This window comes from Cavia porcellus, unplaced genomic scaffold, assembly GCF_034190915.1.
Source record: "Cavia porcellus strain 051 isolate PalLab524CR breed Dunkin Hartley unplaced genomic scaffold, mCavPor4.1 scaffold_13, whole genome shotgun sequence".
NCBI lineage: Eukaryota > Metazoa > Chordata > Mammalia > Rodentia > Caviidae > Cavia > Cavia porcellus.
In genome coordinates, this window is record NW_026947496.1 from 39,411,121 (window position 1) to 39,435,335 (window position 24,215).

At 35.5% G+C, this 24,215-nt stretch overlaps 1 protein-coding gene across 4 annotated transcripts in view; it reads right to left on the bottom strand.

The window, feature by feature from the left end:
• The window catches only part of Larp4b (La ribonucleoprotein 4B), an 87,799-nt gene that overhangs the window by 36,957 nt on the left and 26,627 nt on the right, over window positions 1-24,215 (bottom strand). For 2 of the 4 annotated variants that reach the window (XM_063260130.1, XM_063260129.1), the window contains exons 3-5: window positions 23,388-23,447; window positions 10,597-10,744; window positions 10,217-10,357 (exon numbers count right to left, since the gene is read on the bottom strand). In XM_063260130.1, coding sequence (XP_063116200.1) covers window positions 10,217-10,357; window positions 10,597-10,744; window positions 23,388-23,447 — 349 coding nt within the window. Of the gene's footprint in view, window positions 1-10,216; window positions 10,358-10,596; window positions 10,745-19,418; window positions 19,979-23,387; window positions 23,448-24,215 lie in introns of those variants that run through there. The other 2 variants (XM_063260128.1, XM_063260131.1) reach the window with 2 other exon arrangements.

A 24,215-nucleotide genomic window follows, 5' to 3' on the forward strand; every position in this document is an offset into this window, starting at 1 on the left:
ATGATGCTGTGTTGGGCAGGAAGTACAATTTGATCTGATGGAGAAAACCTGGGTGTATGAGAAAGTGATTTTTAAATAGGGCTGTAACAGGTACAAGGACCCTAAGGATATAGTCAAGAGACAGTACAGGTGCTACCATGACTGAAGAGGGAACATACAAAGAAATGTGGTCACAGTATGAGATGTATGACAAGCAGATCAAAGAGGACATTACAATTTTAATCTAAATGCAACAGAAAACCAACTCAGTCAGGGCTGACACTTTGGAAGACCTCTCTAGTTCCATGGCACAGACTTGTGAACACACAAAATATAAACAGTGGACCAGTTAGGAAGCATATGGTGGTAGTGAAACTGAAAGTGGAAGAAAAAAAATGTGGCCCAGGACCTAGCCCTCGGGCACTTACACCTTCATCTGGAAGGAAGGGGCAGGCCCTTGGACAGAGATGTAGCCCATAATCCTCAAAGATTATTGGGAGAACATGAAATTGAGGGCCACAAGAAAAGTATTTTCCAGGTGAAGGAATCACCAACTATAAAATGATACAAGGAGAGCCAGGGAAGAAATGAGAACTACCAGATCTGTTCCCACTAGACTCACTTGGAAGCTAAAAACATTTAATTTGGGGACTGTAAGAACTGTCTGCCTAGACTACATTCAAGAGGGACCAACCAGAAGGTAAGGACAAAGGGAAAAGCCAACACAGAAATTACTTTGAAGCATTCTACTAGGGAATGATGGGTTGTCAATGGTAGTTTCACTTAAGATCGGAAGGTACTGTGCTAGAATGACAAGAAAATGATCCACTGGTGCAACAATTTCTGCTAAACAGTAAAAAACAGATAGGAGCAAAAATGGTGTCCAAAGTAAGGAGGGCTTCCTCAAGAAACTGGTTGTTAGATTCGGTGGTGTCAGGAAGATCATCTGCCTCCAGGAAGAGGGACTGATAATGACTAGGGTTCCTTTTTCCTTTTTAGATACTAACAAGAAAAAATAAAAAATAAAACTCATTTTCTACATATGGAACATTGGGCTATGAATGTTATGGATCCCTCAACAATGTGAGTATGTATGGTAATCCTTTGACTACTACGGCCGAAACTACTGCCTCAAAGGAAGTTTCAGATGTGAAAGAACTTCTAGAGATAAACTTTAGAATGTCTGACAATAAAACTGATGAAATTAAGAGATGTAAAAAACTCATGAACTAAAAGACATATCAATGAAAACCTTGTGAAATACAACAAAGATGGAGCACAGACCAGGGAGAACCAGGAGGAAGCTAAGCCTCCACTTGTGAGCCAGAATTTGTGAGCTTGGGAGAGAAAAAGAGCCCCGCACTCTTTCTCCCAGCAACCAGCTAATTTGGAGGAACTGTACAGTTTGACTGACTTTGTAAGCCTAAAGCAGTAGACTGAGCAACTATTTAGAGGACAACAATATGTAATATATTAACTATTGTGGATTTCCTACTATCTTATCACTGTTTCAATTCATTTTACTATTGTTTTATTCCCTTTAAGATGAAAAACTACAACAGAGAATGAAGATAAAAAATATGGACAAAGGATCAGAAAGTCATAGGACTTCAAGTAGCACAATGTAAGTTTAACAAGTGGTCCTGTAAAAAAATGCCCAAACACACCAAAACGAGGGGGAAAAAAGCTTCACAGTAATAAACCTTTACCAAAATGGTATGTAGATAAACGTAAGATTTTCTCTTTTCAAAATTTATTTTAAGAATTTAAGAAGATGCATTTACTTGAAATAATAGGCAGAGTGCATAGACTAAGTCCTGGTTTACTGATGACATTTTAAAGAAAACTTTAATTTGCTTTTGCAGGAATTTTTACTTTACTCACAAGCTTCTAAAAAACAGATACTAAAGGGATTAAACAGCTGTTTCTCTTTCAAAATTCTGCTGAATTTTGACCAAGGATTTCCCATAGAACCTTTCATGGACAAAGGATCCTTGTGGCATTCCTTTCATTAAGGTAGTCAATGCCTACATAATAATTTTAAGGACATCTTCAGCTATATGTGATTGTTTTCCAATTTGTTTTTTTCAGATGTATGCCCATTCTTCTTCCTTGGAAAGCACAAGGATCCCATGAAGAATATTGCTTTGCTAGATGGTGGAAAAAATTTACCTCCATATATTTTTTCTTAGTCTCTTGTAGATTTCCAGGTCAGGTCTGAACTGGTTGTTCAACCAATGATAGTGGCTAACTAGGCTGTCACAAAATCTCAAAGTCCCCATCAGTATTTTTTTCTCTGTTCTCCTCTCCCCATCTTTCTGTATCCTCTGCAAGATGCCCAGCAACTTCACTTTCTCACAGTGCTCTCTTCTTGCTGTCCACTCTTTTTTTTCTTGTGATTTCCATTTCAAAGAAGTGTTTTGGCTTCCTCATTTGCAGGTAACTTGTCTTTTACCTTCTTCCTCAATTTGCTCCAAGATTTAATTTATGTGCTTCATTTTTCCTGCTTCAGCTGCAGCTGCCATTTCAGCTTTCCTCTTTCTACTTGAGGCAAAATCACAGGCCACTTCCACCATTAGTAAGTTTCTCCTTAGTATAATTTAAATCTCTTTAAAAGACAACTGACTTAAAATAAAACATTGTCTTTTTATAATATATGTAGCTGTGAAATGCATGATGACAAAAGCATCCAGGCTTGGAAGGTTCTTACACTCCACATGAAGCAGCATTTGAAGAGATTTTGTTAACTGAAGAAAAAGCCCAGACACAATAGAATGCCAGTCAGCAAACCAAAGTAAAAGACAACTGATTAATATAAAGAAAAGGAAGAACGGAGGAAAAAAGAAGCAAGAATAAACAGGCAAAAAGAGGAGAACACACCTTGCCTAGATGATAAGATTCTAACAGCACTCTCCAATAAAAGGAACTAGCCCTTGAAGATTCCTCATTCTATGAAGGAAACAAACAAAACAAGAATAAGCCCTACATAATGTACAACTTTAGTTTTCAATCTGTTTATAGTTGATGGGGTATGCCAAATGGAGCTAAATGAAAACACTAATGGACAAAGCCAGAATGACTTGAGCAACACAATGTAATAGTACTGAATTGTAACATAAAGTACAAAATTTAAGTATTCCTGAATCTATACTTAATACATTTTTCAACCATTTGTAGCTCACAAATTAGAAAGGGGCCATTAGGTTCACAGTTCTCACAACAATCTTATTTATATTAAGTTATATACATCATCAGTCTCTCTGTGGCAATAGACCTATTTCACAAAAACCAAACCACCAGACATAAAAACAAAAAGGGAGAAGAGACAAATCTCCCATGTACAAGAATTTCAAGTAATTTATACAGAATCTGTGCCCTCATGGAAGGCAATAATAAATTCCCATTCCTTAAATGTGGCTCTGCAAAATATCTTCCTTCTCAACAGTGGGAACATGAAAATGGAGAAAACAAAGTAAATTCATAGTTGAGAAATCTGACAGTTATTATTTGAGTAGCGTGATCAGGTCAACATCAACAGCGTTTGACCAGCACACCACAAAACTGTCAAAATTACCAAAAAACAAGGATTGTATCAGAGAAACGTAAGGAGACACAATGACTAAATGTAAAGTGGTATCCTAGATGAAATGCTAGAACACAAACAAGATAAGATAAAATACACCATTACTTGTTCATAAGTGTGGTAAATATATTAATGTAGGATGTTAATAGGGAAAACTAACTAGCTGTGAAGTATAATTGCTCCTGAGGGCAGACATTAAGACACAGAATGCTTTGATATATCTCCAAAATGGTTCCTTCCTCTTTTCCTTCCAGAAGCACAAGATTGTTTTCAGATACAGCCTATAAGAACCTGGTTGTGATCCTAGGATAAAACTCACAAAATTAAGGGACCCCACCCTATGACCAGGTCTCTGTGCAGTTTTTAACTATTAGTCTTGTCTACCCTAAGCCTCTAGCAATTTGTCAATTACAGGTCAGGTTTTCTTACCTTGGTTCTGGCTCCTACAGAGGTTTCTACTCAGTAAGCTGTGATTGTCTGTGATCACCTGTCTCTCCAAGTTTGTGAGTTTACCCTGTGATCTTTCTTCTTCTATGAAGACTTGGTTTTTCAGTTTTTTAGCTTTGTTATTTGTTAGTACAGAGTGGTGTCTTCCAAGCCCCTCATATGCTGACTTAGAAGTTCAGAAGTTCAAGTATCTGTATATACATGTATCTTTGGTGTTGTATCTACCTGTTCATTTTATTTTGGGGTGTTTCACTGAATTCTGTCAGTTTGTATGTTTTAGAATCAAGTCCTCATCAGATAAATGATTACAAATACACTGTCTTACTGGGGATTTAGCTCAGCGGTATAAGTGCTTGCCTGGCAAGTGCAAGGCGCTGAGTTCGATCCCTGGTATCAAAAAAACCAAACCAAACCAGACCAAACAAACAAAAACAACCCCAAAACACTGTCCAACTATACATACATACATAAACAATCTTAAGGGGCTGGGGATTTAGCTCAGTGGCATAAGCACCTGCCTTGCAAGCAGGCGGTCAGGAGTTCGATCCCCGGTACCGATAAAAACAAACAAACAAACAAACAAACAAAAAAACAAAACAATCTTATTCATTTCTTTTCACTAATTGTATATATATTTTTTGGTACTGGGGATTGAACTCACAACTTTAAGCTTGTGCTACTGAGCTAAATCCCCGGCCCTTAACTTTATTTTTAAAAAAGCAAATATTTTAAAAATTAGATATAGTTCAATGTTTTTCTTTTAAAGAACAGGCCTCTCTTTCAGTGCTGAGCTTAAGAAATCATTCCTTGTATAAGTTTACTTTAGCTTTTGTATTTTTTAGGTCTATAATTCATGTTGAGTTAACTTATATACATGGTGTGAAAATATGGTTCAAAGTTGTTTTTGTTTTTTGTATATAGATGAGCAAGTATTCTGGTACCATTCTGTGGAAAAGACTCCTTTTTCAACTGCTTTTGCACGTTTGTCAAGATAGCACTGGCAAAAAGACAGATACACTAACAGAATGGATGAAAGAGTCTCTTGTATTTGGTCAAATCATTTTGACAATGATGTCAAAATCATTCAATTGGGAAAGGCCAGTTTTTAAAAAAAAATTAATGATGCTAGGAAAACTGAGTGTTCATATGTAAAAGAATGAATTTATTTACCTAATATCATATATAATAATTTACTAGAAATGTATCAAAGATCTAAATTAAGGAATTAGACTGTAAAATTTTTAGATAAAGACATAAAGCAAAAGTTTCAGAATACTAAATTCAAGAATGGTATCTTGGATATGACATCAAAGGCCAAGGGAAAAAAAAAAGGAAATAAACAAATTGGACTTTATAAAAATTGTGATTTTTTTTGTGTATTAAAAATCACTATCAACAGAGTAAAGAGGCGCCTACAGAATGGCAAAAGTATTTGTAAATCATACATATGATAAAGGATTAATATCTAGATTATACTGTGAACTCCTAAAATTCAGCAACCAAAAATCAAAAATAAGAAAATAACAATTATTAGCAATAATTTAATGAAACTGGAAACCTTGTATACTGTTGACAGGAGTTTAAAACAGTATAGCTTCTGGGGAAAACAGTGTGGTGATTTATCAAAAATGTAAAGCAACTGTGTATGGTGGCACAGTCCTGTAATCCTAGCTATACAGAAAGCTGAAGCAGGAGGAACTCAGGTTTGAGGCCAATCTGGGCAATTTAGCAAGACCTTGTCTCAAAGTAAAAAGGATTGGGGATTATAATTCAGTAGTAAAGCACTTGCCGAACACAAGCTCTGTGTTTCATCTTTAGCACTACAAAAAACAAACAAAATTATCACGTGATCCAAAAATTCTATCTTCGGATACAAAAAAATTGAAACCAAGATCTCGAAGAAGTTAGCTGCCCCAAAACATAGTAGCTTAATTCACAACACCTAAGAGCTAGAAGCAATTCCAGATAGATGAATAGAGAGCTGTGATTCCTCTAGGGGGTTGCTAGCATAATAAAATTGAAAGAGAAAGTAGCAGAGCAATTATGTGTAAAGGGGGTATGAAGTTATTTTTAATTGGCACAGATTTTAGTTTCATAACCTGAAGAGTTATCAGCATGAAAGCTAATAATGATCACATAACAATATGAATGTATTTAATGCCACTGAAATGTTTAAGGCACTGAGCGTAGGTAGCTCAGTGGCAGAACACATGCTTAGCATGCACATAGCCCTGAGTTTAAGGTGGCAGATTTTATGTTCTTTGTATTTTACCACTATAAAAAAATAAATGGATTAAGGAAGCTAGCTATGCTAATACTAATCAAAAGAAAGCAGGAGTAGTTACAATTTGTTTCAGAAAGTACAGACTTAAAAGCAAGGAAAGTTATTTAATGACCATAGAGTGTTAAATGGGGTTAATTCTCCAAGAAAATTTAACAATGCTTAACAGGGATAATATAAGAACAGAGTATCAAAATATACCAGGCAAGAATTGTACTGACACTGAAAGAGTTTGATGGTTTCTTAGAAAACAAAGTTGACTTTTAACAGGTAATACAGCAATCACAGTCCTTGGTATTACCTAAAGGAGTTGAGATTCTATGAGACTATATCTACATAAAAATCTGCAAACTGAAGTTTGTAACAAATTTATTCATAATTGCCAAAACCTAGAAACAACCAATATACCTGCAGCAGGTAAATGGATAAATTATGGTTTACAAGACAACAGAATAATACAGAAATGAGCCACATAAAAACATGGAGGAACCTTAAGTGTAAATTACTAAATGAAAGAAGTCAATCTAAAAGGTTACATATTACATGACTACAACTGTATGACATTCTGGGAAAGGGCAAAACAATGGGGTCAGCTGCCATTAGAGTGGTAGTATGATGCCACATTTACCATAGAGGTTGCCAGTAGTGGAAATAAAGGGGTAAATAATGAATAGGATGAAGCACTGAAGTTATTCTGAGTGATACATAATATGGATACTTGGCATTATACATGTGTTGAAATGTATAACACAAAAATGAACTCTAATGTAAGCTATGTAGTTTGAGTAAAACGATTTGTCCATACAGGTACATCAATTGTAACAAATTTACCACTTTAGTGATGTTACAATGCAAATGGATATGTAAGAGTAGAAAGAGATGTTATCAGAACTCCATGTACTTTCTGTTTAATTTACTTGTGAAAATAAAATGGCTCTAAAAAATAAAAATGGTCAATACTATTCGTCACAAAGGAAATACAAAATAAAACCCCAGTAAGATCTACTATCTATCGTTTAAAGTGTCTAAAATTAAAGACACTGCAAGTGTTGATGAGGAAGTACACCAACTGGAGCTTTAATACTCTACAGCACAGATGACAAACCTTTTAGAGCTTTCAGTGATAACAGCCTGCTATGGCATGCATTCCTCCATACATTCGCCACCACAGCCCCAGGTAGGATTACAGTATGTGTATCTACTATGAAAAACATGTACCATTTCTTAGAACTAAACATGACAACCAGAGATATTTACGTATTCTATTTTGGAGTATTTAACAAAATAAATAAAAACATGTCTACACAAAGTCTTGCTTACAAATTTCAACAGTAGATTCTTTGTGAAGCCACTTAACATTAAAAACACATGAATGGGTTAAGTAGAAAAACTGTGACATATCCATAACATGAAATACTCCTCAGCAATTAAAAACAGCTACCTACTAATGGACGTTGTGACATGAACAGATTTCAAAACTAGTAGCCTAAGGAAGTCAGATAAAGAGTAAACACTGTCAAATTCCATTTATATAAAATTGTAGAAAATGCAAACTAATCTATAGTAGTAGAAACATATTAGCAGTTGCCTAAGAAAAGAAGAGGGCACCTAAAACTTTTCCTGATGCTTGATATAACCTATCAAGCATGAGGATCTTGATTGTGGTAATGGCTTTACAGTTGTATACAACTTAAAACTGAGCAGAGAAAATGAGGAATGAAAGAGCACTAATTATATAATGCACTGAATTATATTAATTCTCATTAAGCTAGAGAAAACAAAACAAAAGCTGGCTATACTTTATACATGTAATATTTATTATATACCAATTATACCTTAGCAGTTCTTTACACAAAAAGGGTAGCGAGAGGGAAAGTGAGGAGCAGTAACAAAATTACTGCCTAGCAGTATGACTTTACACAACAGCGCAATGGGGCAGTGTTTAAGGCTCACTGGAAATCTAGCATCGTAACGTGACTGTTCTATACTGCTGCATTTTTTTCAGTCATATTTATCTAACTGCTCAGATACAGGCACAGAGCAGGTAAACGTACTAAATTTAAAAAAGTCTGAGGCATTTGCTAACCAATTATGAAGGTTAGGGCAGATGCAAGAAAGTAATGCAAATGATGGTTTGAGTCAGAAAAGCAGAATAAGAAGGGATGAGAAAATGTGTGTAGTGCAGGGGTAGGGGGCATGGACAAACAAGGACAAAGGATTCATTCAAGGATCCTTATACAATGCCTGGGGAAACAACAATGAAGACAAGCAAACACTTAATATTCAAACATATAAATGCTTAAGTATCCCTCATACAGAACAGCATTTGTTAATAAGGGATGCAACAACAGAAAGGGAGATATGTTTCCTCATTCATCGTACTATCTCTGGTTCAAATATATTTTTAGGCAGAATCACCAGTGACCTAAAAACAAAACTTGACAGGCATTCTCTGCTCATTTCCGATTAGTCAATTTAGTTATTTTTCCCACTTAATCTGCATCACCCAACTATTAATAATGACAGTATAGACTACCCTTTAAGTGGCTTGGGGTTCTACAAAACAAACAGGTCTTTTAGAGTAAGGCAGAAACAAAACTGGAGGTGAGTAATCAATATTCCATTACAGTACCTATAAACATTTCTACATTGGCCCACATTCTGGCCCCCAAAACAAACCAGGCCACTCCTAAAACAACCTTTAAATATCCTTTTCACAAAGAATTAACTGCTTTTAGTCCTTTTATTTTGAAAGATGTTTTAAATGATTAGCAATTCCATCTTTGGCTATCAAACAGCCCAATTTCAATATAACTTCAATTTATTCCAAATGTCCCCAAATACCATTTTCATGTCATTAACCAGTCATTGCTGGGTTAACAAGGAGAACCTGATCAAATTAAATTGTTACACACTGGTACTGCTTCACACTCCTAACTACTTATGTAGAATGGTAATTCACTTTAAAGAAATTCAAGATGTCTAATTTATATTTACAGGATAACAACATGGTTTGTATTTTTTAGTCCTTTATAAATTCTTGCTTGACTTATCTGACCAAACAATTATGTAAAGCAGTAAACTCCAGTACTTGGGGGTCAGACATCCTTGTCCCTGCCAACTGTATACTCTAGTCATTATAATGACCAAATGACTCCTCATTATTCCCAAAGCCCACAGCAAAAGGGGTTAGGTAAGGAAGCAGAACTTGGCTTAAACCAATGAGACTAGTAACGATTGTGACAATAATGAAAATTTTACCCAACAAGTTTGCTTTTAGAACTACATTTCTGATAACATTTGACATACTGTATTCTAAACTAAGTCTGAAAACTTTTGCTTCCCATTTTATTTCTTTCTGTGTTTATACATCCACTACTCCACGCTAAGGTCCTTACAGTCTCAAAGAAATAACTGTTTCCTGTTTTATTTACTCTTGAGTTTTCTTTCTTTACACTTGTAATGTTTATCTTCCCAAATATTTTCTTTTCTTGATGTTACTCATCCTATGACAACTGAGGATAAAGTGTAAATTCTGTGGGTGTCTAAAATTCTGGATGAGGCTTCAACCACCCTAATCCATCACCACATTTCCTTTATATACCCTTGTTTTAATTTCAACATTAATGTTCCACTTCTGAATTTCAACATTCACGTTTCATCTGTATACTTTACTGACATTTTACTTTCTTCTAATCTTTTAATTTCCTAACTGAATGCTACTAGTCTTAAAAGATACTCAGGACTTACATTCTCCATAATTCCTTCCCCACCAGAGCCTCTTCCCTGCACCCGGGTGAGACTTGAGATTAAAGGGGAATTAAAAGGAGGCAGTGAAAGGTACTGCTTAGAAAATTATTTAAAAGTCAAAACAATTTAAAAGCCCATATTTTACATGAAAATGAATTCACAAAAAACAGTTTTACCTGTTTCACTATTTTCAGGCAGCGATTCATATTCAGAGTGGTCCAGAGTCAGGGTGTTCATGTCTGTCTGGTCTGACTCCTGTACATCTGGGAATGCTGCATTCTCTTGACTTTTGTCACCATCGCCATTGGCATCCAATCCTGTAATTGTAATTTTATGCCCAAAAGGCAATGTTAGAATAATTTTCCCTTAAAATAAAACAAAGTTTACACGTGTATTGATTGCAATTCTTTAACTGGATTGTACAGATCTCAGGCTCTAAGTACTAACCAGAATATTGATGGGAATCGTCAACTTCTTAAATACAGATCAAAATGGTAACAAAGGCAAAGACTTGAGATGAGGGACTCTTGTGAGTATGGCCATGTCCAAAACTTACCCTGTGGGCTGCAGTCTGCTCGAGAGCCAGAGGCCTCTTCCCATGTGGCACTTACACCAACAGCTGCATTACTTGCCTCTAAATGTAACATATGAGTCTCCCATACTTTTGCATTAGGGTTAAGCTCTGAAACCTTAGTTGTTGGTACCTAGGGAAGAAAATCACATATTGTTTGCATCCAAATTTTAAGTAAATGCAATTTTAATTATCAACACAAAGTTAAAAACATTTTTTTTTCTTTGTACTACTGGGGATTGAACTTAAGGGCACTTTATCACTGTGCTACATGCCCAATCTTTTTAATTTTGAGAAAGAGTCTAAGTTGCCCAGGTTGGATTCAAACTTGTGATTCTCCCCACTTAGCCTTCCAACTCCTGGGATTACAGGAATATGCCATTCCACAGACTAAAAACACATTTATATTAAAATAATTCAGGCTAAAAATGTTGAGCCTACCTATTTATATATACGTCTGGGGTGAAATCAGTTAAAAAAAATAACCAAAAGTAGATGTGGTCAAAATTCCACCTAATTCCACTGGTAGATTCTTACATTTCTCCTAAACACATGACTCTAAAAGCTACAAATGACAGACATGGTCCCTGCCTTCATAGAGTTCAGGGTCTCATGGACTATGTAATTATAATTCATACTACCTAACATAAGTCATTATTTAGATTTATAAATTTAATACAATGTAGATGAATAAATTTTAAAGATACAGATTCAAACATAGTGAAAAGTGTTTGAAAGTTCCTTCTACAAATAAAGGTCTGGCAGCTAGTGCACAAAAAGGCTAAAGCATCTACTAAGACAATAAAACATCCCTCATTTTCAATGTCACTACTTGTTCCCATTCCTAAAGGAGTTTCAACAGCATCTCAGGAGCTTTATTCCAAACACAACTTCCCTGTCCTTCCACAGTGGAATCTGCAGGTGATCCTGATGCTGCTAGTCTAGGGCTCTGGTGTGTTTGCTCACTAGGAAAATGGGGGAGGGGCAAGGCTGGGGATAGTAGCTGGGGGTTTGAGTACAACTCAGCCACAGACAGCTGTGCAAGGTGGGTCAACTTACTCCACCTCTAAAAAAACCTTAACTAGAAAGTGAACTTCACAGTTCTCACCTTTGTCTTGGTATGCATAAGGTATGCATTAAATCATTTGAACAAAGGATGTTCAGTAAGTTAAGATCATGGCAGTCCTCTGCGCAAACAAGGGAGTCCTCCCTTCAATGGCTGCCTGGCTCAAAGTAAAACAGAAAGTTCTTACTCTGGGCAGAACATCCTCATGTAGTCATTGCCTCTGGTCTCATTCATTTCCACTCTATCTTGCTGATTCTAAACACAAGCACTTTCATTCCTCTCATTTTGTTTGACCAGAATGACGTTCCAAGATACCCACATGGCACATTCTGTTATTTCCTCTAGCCATTTCCTGGTGCACCTTAAAAACTCAAACAGCACCCGGCCCATTATAGTGGCTACTATACTTCCCATTCCCATGAGTTTTCTGATTTAATGTTAGCTTTCTTCTGCTTACAAATCTTGAGTGAATCTCCAAGATTTAAAGCAAAGTATCCTAGTGGCAGCTGCTCCTCAAATTCTAATTTTGCCACCACAATCTCTCAATAGACCCAAACAAACTGTTTGCCTTTTCCAATGCACCACCAGACTTCACACCATGGTGAGAGTTAACAAATACGTAAGGAAGGGAACGAGTCCTGGTCTCAGGTGCTCCCCTAGACTGTACCACACATCGTCCCAGCTCCGTAATACATGAAAAGGTCAGAAAAACCTAAGGAACTACCAATGAACCATGTGTATTAGCAATTTTCAAAAGACAGAATAAATCCATACTGCTTAGGTAATGAGACTGGCAGTGAGAATCATACAACTATTTCTGAAGCAGACTGTGGATAAAATGGCAGTATACACACACACACACACACACACACACACACACACACCTATATTCTTTGGAAGCAACTTATTTACTGCTCTTCTAGTCACTGAACAATAATTAAAACATCACACCCACAAAGCCAAATGCTTAAATGAATACTTATCTGGAATTCTTTTTACTTTAAATACTGGTGATAGAGAAAAGAATATGGTTTCTCCCCCTTTAGGAATATTATAATCATGAAACACTGATTCTTCAATTTCCTTGCTTACATTAGTTTAAACTTCTGCACACAGTTTCTCACTTCTCTCTCAGCCACCTATCTATCTAACAAGTTCATCTCACATGCTCACTATCAAGTCTGTGCCAAATACTGTTTAGTGATCTGGATATAATGGTGAATAAAATGGACACATTCCCATAGAGCTAAGTGAGAGATACAGAAGACAACCCCCCTATTTCATACACATCACTCAACATATGTATCTTTACTTGTTTTGTTTTTTCTTTATTTCCCTATTTTCTTATATGTTCTATTTGCATAAATCACCTTTTCTAATTAGGTTCCATTCTTTATTCAGTAAACACCACACCATCAAGTCTTCCCACCTCAGTTTAATTCCACCCACTAAACAGACTATTTTTTATGTATCTTACTTTAAATTCTTAATGCTTTCATTAATCTTTTCCACTTTAAGCACCTTTTACAGTTGACTGCTGTATACCACCAATATATGTTTTGTAGTTTCTTAATACAGATCACTCATCTTGTTGGCTGTAAGTGGCTATAATCAGCACTTTGAGAACTACGACGGCACAACATGCCTGGTCTCTCATAGCTTGTGGGTCTGCTATTCATACACTCTTGAATGGCGGCCATCATAGACCTTTTCCCTCATTACTGTGTCACTAATACAAGCAGAGTCCAGAATTTAGTACAAAGGTGCTCAGAAATAAGGGAATACGTCAATATTTCATGAATAAAGAAAATTATATTTTCTACTACACTTTTTCTGTTGTTTCTGATTTCTTTTTCTGATAAAACACCTACTTTGTAGTTTGGCCTGGCCCAAACTGGCCTTGAGCTCATGGCAATCCACCTGCCTCAGTCTCTTGAGTGCTGCCATTAACGACATGTTCTGCCATGCGCAGCCTACAGGACTGAAACTTTTAATTAAGACTTAATGACATGGCAATTTGCATCAAGAGAGTATTCTACAGACTTACCTCTACTGAATCAGAAAAGTCCTAGCAAATAGTTATTACTGCCCCCGTGTCACAAATCAGAAAGCCAAGGCAGAGAAAGGTTAAAAGTTCACCCATAAAAGTGATAGTAACTAGAAAACTGTGTTCTGGTATCAGCAGAAACAATACTTTCATTAGAATGCTTTAACTTCTCATAGCTCACATGAGAAATAGTTTTTACTATATGAAGATATAAACTACCATTTCTTTGAATTACAGATTTTGTTCTCAAAGGGGAAGAGGATCAAGTAATGGAAGGAAGGTAAAGGGAAGAAAGAGATAAAGATGCAAAAAAAGCAATTGGGATGTGTTATATACATTCATCCAGAAGGAATGTAAACATGTATTGTACATATGTACTAATGAACTAAAATTGTAAAAAAGAGAAAAAAATAAAAACAAATTGTGAGAGCCAAGGGCATAGCAAAGTGGCACAAGCACTTGCCTGGCAAGTGCAAAGTCCTGAGTTCAATTCCTGATACCAAAAAAAGAAATAATAATAATAAAATTATGGCTCAAGAGATAATATTCCCTTTGATTCATATAGAACTCTGAATGATTATCAAAAACCCTTTATTTCATATGCATGGCTAAGTCTTCACTTGCACTAAAAATGTATGGATAATCAATGGCTATTAAAATCAGAAGCCAGTTGAATGTAATAGCCACATTCTGGAGTGATTTCACATAAATAGCCAATATTACCTCTCTTTGAAAGTGAGGCACTGCCAAGTTCTGATGCTTTACAGAAACTCTTCCACTCACAGTGCAAAACAATATACTCCATTAAAAATAATATTCATTCATAAATTTGTATTTTATGTTCATGAGACAGAATGTTCCATCTGACAAATTACTACTACAGAGAGTAGGAAGAAATAGGCATAGAATATACAATGAGGGAGACCATAAAGAAAAGAAACTTTTCAAGTAAGTATGTACTATTCCTTGAGTTCCACTAGAAAGTTTAAAAATTTTGATCAATTCACAGACTTCAGAGTTATGAAAATGTCTGACCTCTATTCTTCATTTGTAAAATGGAAAGACAGCTGCTACATAAATACAGTTAGTATAAAAAGAATGTCCATAACAATACTTTGAAAACAGTTGTGAAAAGGTAGCATCACTAACATGGTAATTCCTCAATTTAGAATTGTATTTGGACGTATCTCATGACTGAAAAGTTAATTTAAATATGAAACCAAGACAGAAAGAGGAATTATTTTTACTCTACATGGATGTACCACACAGTAAACAGTAATCAACTGTAACTGCCCACACTTACATAAAAGTATATATGTATCTTAAAGGGTTCATTTAATAGTGTTTCCTCTATTTAAAGAAAAAAATCAGAAGAACCTGCAGGTAATTCTTTTTGCTAATGCTGCTAATAGGAGTATGGAAAGAAAAAACAATTTGTTTCTTTTGAGTAAAGAAAAATGTGTAATTTTAAAAATTATATGATTTCTACTGTTTGTACCCATAATACAGATATTAATATTTGAGGTTATATCTATTTCTTTAATATCATGAAAAGTTTTTCTTACCCAATTACACAAAGATCACAAATAAACTATTAATTGATTTTGCTATTCCAAGTACAGATTGCCCTTTGTATCCATGGATTCTACATGAATCAAAAACTTTTTTTTTTGGTACCGGGGATCAAACTCACAACTGCGCGCTTACAAGGCAGGTGCATATGCCACTGAGCTAAATCCCCGGCCCTAAAAACACTTTTTAAAAAATAACTGCACCTGTAGTAAACATGTACAAATTTTTTGTTACTTTCTCAAGTACTACAGTACAACTACTTCCATAACATTTACATCTATTAGGCACTACAAGAAATTAGAGATGATTTCAAGTATGTGGGAGGGTTGTGTAGATTTATGCAAACACTATGCCATTTTACACAGAAGCTTGATCAGCCATGGATTTTGGTTATCTGTGGGGCTCTCAGAAACAATTCCTCATCGATATTGAGGCAAGAGTATATGTCCTTTTTTGTTCTTTTTTTTTGAGACAGGGTCTCGCTATGCAGTTCAGGCTGGCCTTGGGCTCACTTTTAGCCCAGGCTGTCTTGAATTTGCAAACAATTCTTCTGCCTCAGCCTCCCAAGTGCTGGGATTACAGAATTGCGCCACCACACCCAGATTTTTATATGTCCTTTCAATAACACTGCTTCCATATATCTAAGCAAGATTAGTTTCTGGTTGTTGAATAATGTTTGCCTTTATCACAGAATTGATTGAAAAAATGCTCAATTTAGGTGCCCACAGAATCATCTGCAAAGGTCTTTCCAAATCAGTAAGGCCAGCTCATCTTGGGGATCTAAGAAACAACTCCATGGTGATCTTGAATGGAAGAAAACAGAACCAAGGTTGCAGAGGTAGTTAAAAGTAGAAAATTTTATCTGCTTTACACATATATAATAGAAAAATAGCACAGATTTTTAGTTAAGTTTATAATTACAAGTGTGACTTACATAGTCAATTGGCTCAAACACTAGATAAACACACTACACTGACAATATGCCACTTTACACAGTAAGATACAAAAGGGCTCCAACCACACGGTGGAAACAGAACACCATGAAGAGCAGTCTGCATAAAGCTTTATGGAGAGGTCAGAACGGCATGCTTAAATGCTAGTAAGTTTATATATGCGAACTCTGGCTAAAATACAACAAATTTTCCAATTTGGAAATGGTTAAATTGATGTTATAGTAATTTAGAGCTTTATGCAAGAATTCAAATCACCATATATTATTTAGAAAAAGCTTCATTAATTTAAAAGCACACAAAAGGTAAAGGTCACATATCACAGTATAATAAGTACTGATAAAAGCATACTTACTAACTGTCCACCTCTGCTTTGCAATCCCCAAACAACACTGGATTCTTTCACTGGTAGCTGATAAGAGGGCTGCTCCAATAAAAATGAAGCACTGTCTAAGTCCTGTGGTTCACTGTGTAGACCGTCACTAAATATCTGTTCATCTTCTATTGCATCTTTTGTGCCTGTATTAGCCCAGAGATAGCCCACTTGATAGCTATCACATTCATTTGCCAGTCTTTCAGAAAATATCTGTCTTGTTAATCCTTCCACTGGGTAATAAGAAAATTCATTCAAAAAGTGGGAGTAGAATTTCTCTAGGAAATTCTGCCAATCCACTTTTGGGAAATTTTCAGATATATTAAAGAGATCTGTGAGTGGTAAAACATGGTCACTACTTGATACTATGATTTCTTTGCTGTCAACTGGGATAGCAGGAATTACCTGGTATGTGTTCACTTGAGAGGGATCAACACCAATTCCCATAAAATGTATTTCATCATTTGAAGTACATTCTTTAGCTGTGGACTTGATATTTCTTTCTTTGAAATGGTATGCAGATCCATTTGTTCCACATGGACCTAAGCAGTTAATAATGTCAGTATCAGTATTATCTTTCGCTGAATGAAGTCTCTTTTTTTCTTCTTTACATGCTATTTTTGACTTACTCAGCTCTGATGCATTATCATCAAAGGAATCAAAACCTTTATTTGAGTCACAGCAAATCTGCTTCAGTTTTGAGTTTTCATCACTATTAACAGCATTCTTCTCTACTACTTCTGGCTTCTGTGTAACTGAATTTGAACTCTGACTTAAAGATGGCACACTATTAAGATCTTTACCTTTATAGTCATTCACTCTATGGGTTTCACAATTTCTTTGTATTTGATCAGTTTTAGAATCATGAATTTTTGTTGCACTAGGACTAATACAAGTTGGTGTATCTTCACCAGGCATTGCCTTGCATTTTAGTTCATCTGTTTTCCAGTAAAAAGCTCTTTCAGGATCTGAGTTGACATTTTCTGTATGTTCTTTACTTGTCTCTCCATAATAACCATTTTGTGATTCTTGTTCAGCATTTTCTAATCTGTGAGGATCACTCAGTTGGTTGTATAATACACTGATTGAATTCTTCACACATATTTCATCTTCTGTTTTATCATGCAGGCCTGTTTCTTGTTCTTTATCAGTACAAGTGAAAAGAAACGCAGAGGACTTTAAGATACCCTGAAGAGCTCTGGAGTGATCATGAGATGCATTATTTGGGAGCATACTTTGCAAAATTGTGAGTTCTGGGACGTCTGCTTCTTGGATTGTCCCTTCTGTGTCTGATTTACACTCCACATGAGTTAAGTCACATGTCTGCATCTGAGCCTTGTCTATCCTACTACCTGCACACACATCAGATGTACACCAAGATTTCAAGTAAGAAGCCCTCTTGCCATGACTCTCAGCCTTCAAATCACTGATCTTATCCTTGTCTTCATAGGAAAAGCTAGTTTCAGACTGCAATGACAGCTTTCCTCTGTTTTCTAGCTGTGGACTTCTGTTTTCCAGGTTGGTCTCCCCCTGGTACTGTTTCTTCCTTAGCATGCATTCTGGCAAGAGTGCAAGATCACAGCTATCATCATATTTTCCTGGAGCCCCTTCTCTGAAATTAGCATGAACTGAGAGACACTCATCTCTAAAGCTCTCTGAAGTTATGAACTTTTTGGAATTTAAATTAATTCTATCTAGGCCAAAAGAAAGGATACTATCTGAACTGCTAACTCTGACATGGAAATAATCATTGTCTCTTAGTGGATTTACACAGCTATTTTCTGCTTCCTTTTTAGAGTTTAAACTCTGACTGATATTAACTGTTACAGCTGCAAGTTCATCATTCTCTTCAACATGTGAAGGATCATTAAGTAAATTACCAGACAAATCATCCATCTGGCCTCCTATATCTGAAATATGGCTTGTTCTCTCTTTGGGGATGATGCACATGCATTTTAGTGAGTCACACTCCATGTTAACATTTAATTCAGGGAGTAGGCAAGTATTACGTAATGTACTACTTTCTGTGTAATCTTCAGGAAATATGGTATAAGATTCTGCCTTCAAACACTCAGTCTGCAAGTTATCAATATTTGCTTCACAAGGTGGATCATTATCCAACAAAAGCTTAAAACTAGACTTAGTTTCCTTATTAAATACATTCTTTATTTCATTTGGACCCAGCATATCCAGGGTTGACAGATCTTCCTGCTGCAACTTTAACTCTCCTACCCACTGTGTAGCATGTAAGACTGAACATTCTTTCCTGTTATCTAGATGCCAATTCACCCTGTGAATCCCTTCAGAGGTAACAGCTGAATGATACTGTTCTTCTGCAGCTGTTCCATACATGGGAATGCACAGTTCCTCTTCCATGTTCAAACAGTCAGGATCTATAACACAAATACTGTAAAACTTGGTCTCTGTGGAATTTTTACACTGCTTGTCACTAACACAAGTAGTATTTCCATCTTGCATCCCCTTATCCAACTTATGTAAAGAATTACTGTCATTGAAACTGCTGACTTGAACATTTAGTATTCTTTCTTTCTCTACTAAAGATTTTTCATAAGTGGACAGGTAACTGCACAAAGGATCACTAACAAAAGTTTCCTCTTGCGGTCCATGGTCAGAAGGGACATGCACATGTGAGTGAGGCTGGTCATTTATGGAACAACTCTGTCTGTCATTACTCATGCACAGTAAGTCACACTCTCTCTCAGCATTCTGCTCAATAACAGTATCTGACCTCTTATCACTCTCATCTAAACTTTCATACCTAGTTAAAAACTTACATACCAAAGAGGAAATAAAGTTCTTTGACCGCTTTGTTCTATGATCTTGTTTGTGATCAGACCCTGTAAAAATTTTAGTCCACTTATTAATGCCTGCAGCTGCTCTGCTGACTCCATTTTCAACATTGTAAAATTCTTCACCTTCAAGGGTACCAAATAATGAAGATAAAGTTTTACTTATCTTGTTCTTCGGTTCCTTCTTCTCCACAGACTTTTGTAACAGACCAGTTTTTTCATTGTCATTGTTACTACTTAATTCCTTGCTAAAGCAACAACCCATGTTTGAAAGTTCAAAAACTCATATTACGAAGCTTGTCCTTTTCTGAGCCTCTACCAACACATCTCACACTAACTTGCTATGGTTTCTGAGGAGAGGCCAACACCCACATCAAAAATAACTCTGCACAGCAGTCACATGTTCCTGCCACTCAAATCCAAATCTAAATGAGCAGTGAGCACCCTGCCTAACAACCACTCTACTTTATGGGCAGAAATCCAAACAGTACATGGACTCCAAAGGTTCAGAACAGCAAAAAGAAAAGCTCCCTATTGGTTTTTTCATAAACTAAATTTTAAAAAAGCACTAAAGTTACTGTCCCAGTCAAAGATTTTTTTTTTATTTCTGGTTTTTTAATAATGATTAATATCTCCTGAATTATATTTGATGGGACAGTGCAAAGAATTTAGTTTGTATCCAAAAAAGAAAGTAGTATTAGAAATTTGTTCTTTACTATCTACTTATCCTTTTATCTAATTTTCTAGCTTCAAAAAATAATGTCTGTGGGTGTAAAAGACTTACAACTAATTATATCAGGCATGAAAACGGATAGTGTCACAGATACATGTTTAAGTATTTATGGTAGAATGGCAAACAGATTAGGATTTATTTAAAAATACTCTAGGATTTAGCTCAGTGCCCTAAGCACTTGCCTGGCAAAAGCAAGGTTGTGAGTTTGATCCCCAGTACGTACACACACACTCAGACAAAACCTCCAGGAAATAAGGTAAATATACACATCTATAAAATTCTGAACGATTCTGTGCAGGATGGAGAAACAAAATGAGCACCCTAACACAAGGATGGATAACTATTCACAAAGGAAACATGGGAATTAATTATATTATTCTACCTGCAGATGTGTGAAAATTATAATTAAGAAAAAAGAAACAAGTAAAAGAAAAAAGGAACATACAAAATACTGTACACTCACTAGTACTCAAGCCTCTCAAAAGTACTATGCAGTGGTTCAAAGTTCTATCTATGAGATAAGGAATTAGTAATATACTAAAAGCAGGAAGATGTTATTTGTGCAATATGCAATGTATCAACAATTGTCATCCTATTGTTTTGAAATTTTATTTTTTCTCTTTAAAATGAAATTTTTAAAAAAAGATGTTATTTGTTTATGCAAAACAGATACTGGCCATCTTCATGAAAAATTCAAGCTTTCCAACTGCTAGTCTACTCCTATTCAAGATGTAGACCTACAGTAACTAATTCGACATTACTAATTAGTAATAAATACATATTCATTGAGAAACTACATCCATTAAACGGTAGGGGTTTTTTTCCCCAAAAAATTTAATGAATGAACAAAAAAAGGATTAGTTTTCAGATCTGTCTGTAAAGAAGTTTTAAAAGATTACTCTGATAGAGGGGAGGGAATTCAGCTCAGTGGTGCAGTACCTGTGGGGGAGAGGGGGGGAAAGGGGGAGGGGGAGGGAGAGGGAGAGGGAGAGGGAGAGGGAGAGGGAGAGATGGCCACACTCTTCTCCCATTTCAAGCAACATTGCTTTCTGGTTTTCTATTTTGCTGACCTCTTCCCTTTGTAAGTTAGTTGCCTTTCATTTCTAAAATACTGGTGGACTCCAGAGTTTCACCATTTTTCCTGTCTGTACATGTAAGGAAATGTAATGCAAATTTACCACTTTAACCTTCTCAGTACAAAATGTTTCAAAACCAGCAGCCCCAACCAGGCTTCGTAATCCCAGAATTTGGGAGGCTGAGGCAGGAGGATTGTTGCAAATTTGAGACCAGCCTGGGCTACAAAATGGGTTCAAGGCCAGCCTTAACTACACAGTAAGATCCTGTCTCAAAAAGAAAAGGCAGTAACAACAACAAAAACAAAACACTAGCCCCTTACATTAAGGTTAGATCATTTAAAAATCCTTTCTCGCTTAGGACAAAATAGAAGAGCATTTTTTTTTCCTGTAGACACAACTGCAGATACTCACTCAATGACCTAACAACTGTTCAGACTTAGGACTGAGGCACAGTGTTTGGACTTATAACCTGTTTATTCTTAAGACTGTTGTGAACACCTCATTTATAGAGTCTCAACATCTTTTTTGGAGTACAGTACCCCAGTGGTTATACATTATCTGTTATACATAATGTATCTGTTATACATTATAGTACTGTATATATGAGTTACCCAAATAAAACCAAATCATCAAATTAGGGTTTCTTTTGACCATTTCTTTGTTCTGAATGTCATCAGGTACATGTAATATATAATTCTGTGGTTATACATAATGTATCTGTTATACATTATAGTACTATATGTATGTTAGCCAATAAAACCAAGTCATCAAATTGGAGTTTATTTTGACCATTTCTTTGTTCTGAATGTCATCATGTACATATAATATATAATTCTTCATTTAGCAGCCAATTCAATTAATGACCTACTTCTGGGACAGAAATGAGGTTGATAAATAAGGAATATATTTCTCAATGCCAATTACTTTTTTTTTTTTTTTTTTGAGATGGTGTCTTGTGTAATTCAGGCTGGCTTTGAGTTCACTATGTAGCATAGGCTGACCTCAAACTCATGGTAATCCACCCACCTCAATCTCCCAAGTGCTGGGATTACAAGCATATGCCACAATGTCCAGTGCTACCTAAATCTATATTCATTCATTATCTAAAGTTCACATAAAATTCAGCAATACAACTTTGCATGCTGTAGTAGGGTTACAATAGATATGTATCTATTCCATGCTAATCTATAAATGACTGTTTCATAGAACAATCTTACCCATCTTTATCACTTGGACTCATCTTTGTTGAACGAATATTCAAATTTCATTCACAAAGCATTATCTGCCTACCTACTAGACACAAAACACTGAGCTAGCTATGTGAGTGAACAAGACAAGAAAAAGCAAATCCAGACACAGAAAGTACATCTGTGATTGCCTAGCGATTAATTGTAAATGGGCATGGTAGATAATGAAAGCATTCTAAAACTACAGGGATAGGTGTATAACTGAGGAAGTCTAAATATCAATTTGTATACTTTAATCCAACATAAATAATAAAATGATGATACAGTTTGTAGTGGTATCCTTTTTTTTCCCCTTGATGTTTGCGATCAGATTCAACTCTTGTACACACCTAGGTACATGTTCCAACACTGAACTACAATCCAAACCCATGTCTTACTTTTGAAAAAATTTTACTTTATTAATTTCTGTATGAATTGTTGATTTGGGAAAACAGGAGGTTTACTAAACTGTCAGGCCCTTATAAAAGACAAACTGAATTTGGAATACTCCAGAAGCATATCTATTTGCAAATGATAAAACCAATGTTCAAAAAAACCCAATGGCATGAGATTCACTTGTTCTTTTATTAGTATTTGTGTGCTCTAAAAGTCACAGGTCATCAGAATGTAAAACTAATCATATACATACAGTAGCTTAATATTAAATCATTGTGATAAATATTTGAAAAACAAAAAATACATTCAGCATATTGCTATTTGTGAACTGTACACAGACACCAAAAAGGATAGACAGAATTGACATTTACTGTTCTGAGGTGGCACAATGATGAATGAACTCTACTATCTTTTTGAGAAACACATACTATTTCTGTTTTATTTTTAAATAAACATTGGTTCTAAGGAGATATCTCTGAGCCTCCATTGTGATTAAACAATCTGTGATTAATCACAAAATGAATTACCTGACTCAAAGCTGGGATGGAACTTGTTTGAGAAGTGGTTTGAGATATAGGACCATTCATCTGTAAAATTGAAATTTCAAAGACGTTGTCACTACCACAGGGTGGAAATGTTATTTTTAAACCACAGTAATTAAGCAAAACCAAACCTACTGAGAAATGCAATTTTTATATGACATGACAAAGAAAATATTCAAAAGGAAACATACGGGTTCTTTAAAATTTTAATTTTGAAATTCTCACTGATGTTAAGTTTCAATGGGGCAAAATTAAGAAAAGTTAGTTTTCCCAAATTCATTTAGAAACTCTAAAATATTAGTGCTTGATATGATAAAATGAATGCAGGTTGTCAAAAAAATTTGAAATCCTATTTAACTCTCAATCTATGACAATGGCTGTAATCTTATGTATTTTTATTTGTATTTTTATTTAAAATACAAGGCTTTAAATATCTAGTTATAATTACCTTCTGTTTTCTCTATCACCCAGTATATAGAAATAGTTTCCTCTACTAAGCTATCCAAATCTTATTTTAGATACTTTTTCAGAAACAGCACATCAAATACTATATTTTAGCATGGGAAGGAACAGCAAAATCAGGACACTGAAATTACCATTTCCCTGTCCTTTTCCCTTAAACTGGCCCATAAAACCTAGCAGATTTTCCCCTCAAAACCCGTCATCAGACACTTATTCTAAGGGATCCTATGGTTTCCCCAGGAAAGGAATGTCATACAGGGACACCGAAACAAAATAACCTGAACACACAAGTTTTAACTAGGTTTTCCTCAATTTATTACCATTAGACCACATCTTTTTTGTTTAATCATG